This window comes from Equus quagga, chromosome 8 (assembly GCF_021613505.1).
Source record: "Equus quagga isolate Etosha38 chromosome 8, UCLA_HA_Equagga_1.0, whole genome shotgun sequence".
Taxonomy (NCBI): domain Eukaryota; kingdom Metazoa; phylum Chordata; class Mammalia; order Perissodactyla; family Equidae; genus Equus; species Equus quagga.
In genome coordinates this window covers 104,134,156-104,140,694 of record NC_060274.1, presented here as the reverse complement: position 1 = coordinate 104,140,694, position 6,539 = coordinate 104,134,156, and the positions used below count along the sequence as shown (strand labels likewise).

Sequence of the window (6,539 nt, the reverse complement as noted above, 5' to 3'; positions counted from 1 at the left end):
TTTCATTTATTGTTCTTGCTGAGACACATTCTCTAGTAATTCCTTCAGAGATTATGCATGGGAGGTAAACCATCCAAGTCCTATTGAATGAACCTCAGTCTTGGATTTTAGTGTGAGTGAGTGTAAAAGGTTAGATTCCAACTTATTTTCAAAATTATTTTCCTTTGTAACTTTGAAGCTGTATTTGATTAAAAAGTGATGTCAGTTGGATTCTAGGTTCTTTGTTTCCTCTTTCTGGATGCTTTCGGGATTTTCATTTTATCCTTAGTGATCTTCGTGTGATGTGCTTGAGACTTGGTGACGGACGGACCTTTCCATCCAAGAGCTCATATCTTCCTTTAGTTTTGGGAAATCTTCTATTATATTTTGAGAAATTTCTCTAATCCACTTTCTTCATTCTGTCTAGAATTTGTTAGTTGCCCCAAGGCCCCTTCTGCTCACACGACCGTGCAGTTTGGGGCCTGCGGCAGTCTCAGGTTCACTGTGGTGCTTCCTAGCTTGCCTCTGCAGCGCATGACTAGGCTGGAGATTCCTTCTTCAATCTGTTCCACCGGGCTCCTTTCTTAAGGGGATTCTTCAAAGTATCTGTTCCTTTGGAGGACTCCTTCTAATGTCTTTGTTGATTTCTGCTCGTATAATTTTCTGTAATTATCGGGGGTTGGGATGAGGGAAAGGGATGTCAGCCTATTCTCTGTCCTCAGTCTTGATCAAGCCTCTCCACACTTTATTTTTATTTATGAGTTTAGTAAATACAAACTCTCTCCGCTATATTGTATGCTTTTTGAGGATCTGGTACTACACTGTACCCTCAGACATGTTTATATTTCTCACAATTTAATAAATACTTGTTTACATGTCTCCCTTTTCCTAACCTGCCTTTGGTGGTTTTCACACATAAGCTACCTGCTATGTGTTTAGGAAATACAATTTTGTTTTAAATATGAGCCTAAGCTAATGACAATTAAGGTAAACTAAAGATAATGTTAATAACAATAATATTATTTATTGAGGACTTGCAATGCACCGGGTTTGAACTAAGCACTTTACGTATACCGTTATTATTACTATTTTGCAGATGAGGGTACTAAGGCACAGAGATGGCAAGTGACTTACTCTGAACCAAACATCTAGTGAGGAGCTGAGGGGAAATTTAAACTAAGTTTTACTCCACAGCCTGTGCTCTTAAGCATTGTATTAACTGCCTCCTGTGAAGGTGTATTTGCTAGATTTCAAGGTCAAACAGCTGGTGTGATTATCCGTGACTTTTATGTTAGAATGTCTGTGAGAAGATCTGGCATAGAGTTAAAACTAGACTCTCAGTATTTTTTAGTACTTATTGAATTGGAATAGAAATAATCATCGTTGCCTTTTGTTATTGTCCAATAAAGTTGATGATAGACACTTTTTATTTCCTTTTAATTTAACTATAGGTACTAGTGCTACAGACCTACTACAGACAATGGCACGCTAAAATTGTGGTCAAGGAATTAAAAAAGCAGAAAATGTTAAGGTTGGAGTGGCAAGCACAGGAAGAAGTAAGGAAGACAAGAGAAAAAGAAGCATGGATGCAATTGGACTATTACCGGAGGCATAATCCTCAAACAAAAGAAGATTTCGAACTTCTTTATAATGCTCTAGAATGTAAGTTTCAAGTAGGTTTTGCATAAAATATTAATTTTATGATTTTTTTATTCGTAGGAAAATCAGGTTTACTAAAGATAAAAGGAAGACCTTATTTTAGGAAGATGTCTTGGGAATGTGTACTAGAGAATTTTAAAAGATGAGTAATTTCTTAGTAATTTCAGGAATTAAGGCTGGAATAAAACTTGAAATGCTTTATATTAACAATGGGTAGATAAAATGTGTATACTGCTCTGTAAATTATGCACTTTTATTATATTATCTCATTTGATCCTCATCCCTGTGAGAAAGTATTGTCCAAGCTGGTTCTCTGATGGTCTTGGGGATTGGAGAACTGAGCTGAACTCTCTCAAATCCCCCGATCTAGCATCCTGTCTCTGCTTCTGCTCCTTAGAAGAGGGGCTTGGCAATACCTTTCAATGCCCCTCCATTAATGATACTATACAAAGGTACGTTCCCTACGCATTTGACTTTTATGCCTCAGTTCTCGCACAGGATGTGTGCTGGGCATTGATACAGTTAAAAGCTTCAGTTACTTGAACAAGCCAAGCACTCCCTGCTCAGGGCAGGAGACACACTGCTCTTCTGGAAGCCTTTTCCCATTGCCCACCTTCCAATCTCAGCTTAAATGTCACCCACGCAAAGGATTTTGTGACTGACGATACAACTTGGATATTCTATTGTCATCTCGCGGTTCTCACTGCACCCCAGACTTTTCATTTATATCATCACGATCTGTACATCTTTTGTTTAACATTAATTTTCACCACTGGACTGTGAGCTCCATAAAAGAATAATGTGCCCTTTTGGTGATCTCTCTTTTTCTGTGCTTAGCTCACATCCCAACAAATATTGGTGGAATAAATGAGTGAATGAATGAAGGGGAAACCCAGGATGTAGTAATGCAGCTCTCTCTAGCTTCTGCTTTCCCAGGAGTACCTGCTCAAGTGAAAGTAACTGCAATGGAGGAGTTATTTATTACCTTATGTGCCAGAAAGTGGAGAAGTTGGACTCTTGTGATGACATAGAAGAATTTTAAAAATTAAAAATAGCCTCAGTTTTTTTTTTTTTAGTTGAACAGGGTCTTTTTATCCCAAGAGAAAACAGTCTCTGACTTCTCTATGATTATCCATACCATGAACTTAAAGCAAATTTTGTTTCTTTATTTATTTATACACTATTTGTTTGTGAATGTTATTGTGTGTTCTGTGATTTAAGTCAATGTTTCCTGTCTAATTGAATGCGATTTTAGGTGTCGGATATTGGTTCTATTTAAAAAGCTGTACGATAATATGCTGTTTACTGAAGATGATACAATTAACAAGCAGTTTTACTAAATTTGTCTCTTTGGTAACATGCAAATTGAGTGGCTTTGGGAATGTGGCAGTGTCTGAGGTAACAGTTAAGCCTGCTCCCCAGGCTTGTACGTCTGCTCCCCTTTTCTCCTGGTTGTTGACCTCTGCAAATACTCTCTGTTTTACCTTAAATTTCACTTCTGTTTCTATTTTCCCTGTCAGATGAAAATAAAGGTTATTTCTAAGTGTCAGTAGTTAGAGAGCACCGTTAGCAGGGTGTCTGTTGGAGATCTTATTGACAAGTACAAAAGTAAAGTTATTGTGGAACTCTATTCAAATAATATTCCAAATTCATATATGAATAAACCAAAGGATGCCATTGTTGTTTTGTTTGGTTAACAGGCAACTGTGCAAAATAATAGAAAACATGCTGAATGAGGTTCTACCTTTTTTACTTACTAGTGGTGTTAACTTGGACAAGTTACTCACTTTTCCTAAGCCTCAGTTTCTTCATCTGCCAAAGGACTTAATAATTTCTGTCACCTTTATAAAGTGAAAAATACAAAATATTACAGTTATGAAAGTGCTTAAAAATGTACAAAGACATGCATATTTTAGTTACTCATATAGGGTAAATAATTTTATACAAATTTTCTATTAAAGTAGAACAGATATATTTTATATGTCTACACATGATTTATATGGAAGAAAATGAAAATGAAATTTCTTACATAAAAGAGGCATCTCTTAGTTTTCTTCCAGCCCTAACATCCAAATTAAGACTCTCAGAATAATAATTGAGTTATGTTTTGTTGCAGTTAAAATTTCTGGTTCACAAGCTCAATAATTTATACTGCTCTTCTTTTTAATGGAGTTTTCATTCCATATTCTTAACTCCAGTCTTGGAAACTGCTGCCCTCTTGTGGCTCATAGTGACAATTGCAGAGTTTGAATTACAACTCCTAATAGGAAGTTTAACTTTTCCTCCAGGTAATCTGTCCCTCGGTAGTAAAAGCAAAATGATATCAATTTAAGAAGATGAATTTAACTACATAAGCTTATATAATGTATCATAGCCAAGATAAACTCAAGGCAACAATGTTTGATTTTTATGTCTTTATTTTTTCTTGCAGCAGTGTGTTGAGAGTGACTTCTTTCATTGATCTAAATTGTCACTCTTAGCTCAGAATCAGCATAGGGATCATCATCATTAGGAAACCTCTCTTGACAGCACAGGTTGAGCTCAGAGCCTCTTTTCCTTGACCCACGATGTTCTGTACACACTAATCTCTTAACTGTTTACTTTTGTACCTATGACACCTGATAGGACCTTCTCATTATGTCTAGTAAATGTTGGTTGAATTGACTCTTCTAACCCTTTGCCATGTTTTGACTTGTGTTAACTGTGTTTTCTGACTCTTTTCTCATTATTACCTCTTGATCTCAAGGTACCCTCACTTCTACCTTCTGGAGACTACCTGGGCCCAGTCCATTGACATATCTGGCCCTGTGCTTTCAATTTGAATCTTTCTTGGTTCTCTCTATTCAGGCTTCTAGTCTGTGATGAGACTTTTGAAAAGCATATGCATATAAACTGCCAGTGGTGGACAAATACTATATCTTCTGCTATTTCTTGTTTGGAAATTGCAAGTTAGATCTCAGAAATTTTATAATGTGTCCGGAGTCTAGATACTAGTCCTGTCCTTTCATTTTATAGTTGAGCTTCAGACCCTGGAAATTAAGTGATTTGTCCAAGAAGATAAGTTAAGGAGATAAGATGAATACATTCTTGCAAATGAACCAATTCCTTTAATATCTTTTTCTTTGAAATATTGGTGGTTATTGACATCTGTTATGGGCTGAATTGTGTTTCCCCCAAAATTCGTATGTTTAAGTCCTAACCCCCAGCACTTCAGAATGTGACTATATTTGGAAATAGGGACTTTAAAGAAGTAATTAAGAAAAAGTGAGGTCGTACGGGTGGGACTTAATCTAGTGTGACTGGCATCCTTATTAAGAAGAGGAGATTAGGACACAGACACGCACAGAAAGATCATGTGAAGGTATCAGAGGAAGATGGCCATCTACAAGGCCAGGAGAGAGACCCTCCGTAGAAATGAACCCTGCCATCACCTTGACCTTCAACTTCTGTCCCTCCAGGATAGAAGGAAATACATTTCTGTTGTTTAAGCCGCCCAGTCTGTGGTACTTGGTTCTGGCAGCTGTAGCAGACTAATACAGCACCCCAGATTTTGTTTGTTTTTAATTGTCATCCCTGGGGAACGTACGTTTTATGAAAGAGGACAGAATCTCTTTTGTTTTCCTCAATGTCTTCTCTGTATAGTTCTGGAAACTATCAAATCAGATATAAACTCAGTTTTGTCTAGCTGCTCCTGATTCCTGTGTTTGCTAGGAATTGCAATTATAGGAGATACTCTGCAAATTCAAAACCAAGGTTGCTACATGCAAAAGGCACCGAAAACCTGGAATGAACTGAAGCTTATGATAAGTGTCAGAGACTAAAGTGACTTTTTGAACTATTTGTTCGAATAAAGAACAGTAGGTCACTGTTTCGCCCTCTGTTTTGCTTCTCTTTTCTATGAAGAACTGGAACAAACATGGCTTAAATGAGTTCAGTTTCCCTGTCCGGATGTGTATACCGGGGTATCAAAGTAATTTTCACAACCACTCTCAGTTATCTTTAAATCATCATGGAGAAAGGGAGAGGTACACAGAAGCCATGACTTTCCAGAGAAGGCTTATGATTAACTGTCGCACGCATTACAGCTTTTTATAACTGCCTTCCCACACACTTTTCACAGGTACCTGATTTGAATTTGAGGTTTATTTATGAGGTTTATTTATTTACCTTACTCCAACATCCCATGCATTTTGATAGGTAATATTTTTTTCTTTCCTTAATAGTGGACATTCTTTTTACTTGTTTAAAATGTTATTTTTGATAGTATTTCTTACATTTCCGAGGAATTGGGAATATTTCTTTTTAAACTTTTGCTATGAATTCTAGTTTAATTGTACTGTGGTCAAAAAATGCAATTTTCAGCATTTCTGAATTGGGGATTTTGTGTTTCCTTTCATTCCTACTCCTAGAATTTATATAAATTTATATATAGGCTTCATAGATCTTTAAAAATAAGGCATATTTTCAGCATTTGGTGTGCAGAGCTTGATGTGTATTAATTAATTTAAATTTGTTAAGCATATTGTTCAAACATTTTTTATGCTTTTAATATTTCTTTACTTGACGCTGTTGTAGAGTAACTCATTTGTATTTCCTTTATGTTTATATAATATAAAATATACTCACCACAGCAGTGTTTGCAGCTGATAGACGTTTTGCTCTATATAGTTTCATGGGATGTGTTTTTGTGTATAAACATTCGTGAGAGTCATACCTTTCATCATAAAATCATCTACTTGAAGGAGTGAATTTTGACTGTTTCCCCCTCTATTTTCTATATATTAATATTGCTGCTTGTGCTTTCTTTTTTTGTTCATATCTGCCAACCTTTTATGTTTAACCTTTAACCTTTGGTGTCACTTTGTTTTAAGTGTGCCTCCCAAAAACATCATGTCATTAGA

General features: G+C 36.2%; 1 protein-coding gene across 4 annotated transcripts in view; it reads left to right on the top strand.

Moving 5' to 3' along the window:
• IQUB (IQ motif and ubiquitin domain containing) overlaps positions 1 to 6,539 on the top strand; it is a 54,181-nt gene that overhangs the window by 21,784 nt on the left and 25,858 nt on the right. For all 4 annotated transcript variants that reach the window (XM_046670102.1, XM_046670104.1, XM_046670101.1 and 1 more), the window contains one exon: positions 1,431 to 1,641. In XM_046670102.1, the coding sequence (XP_046526058.1) occupies positions 1,431 to 1,641 (211 nt within the window). The remainder of the gene's footprint in view (positions 1 to 1,430; positions 1,642 to 6,539) is intronic.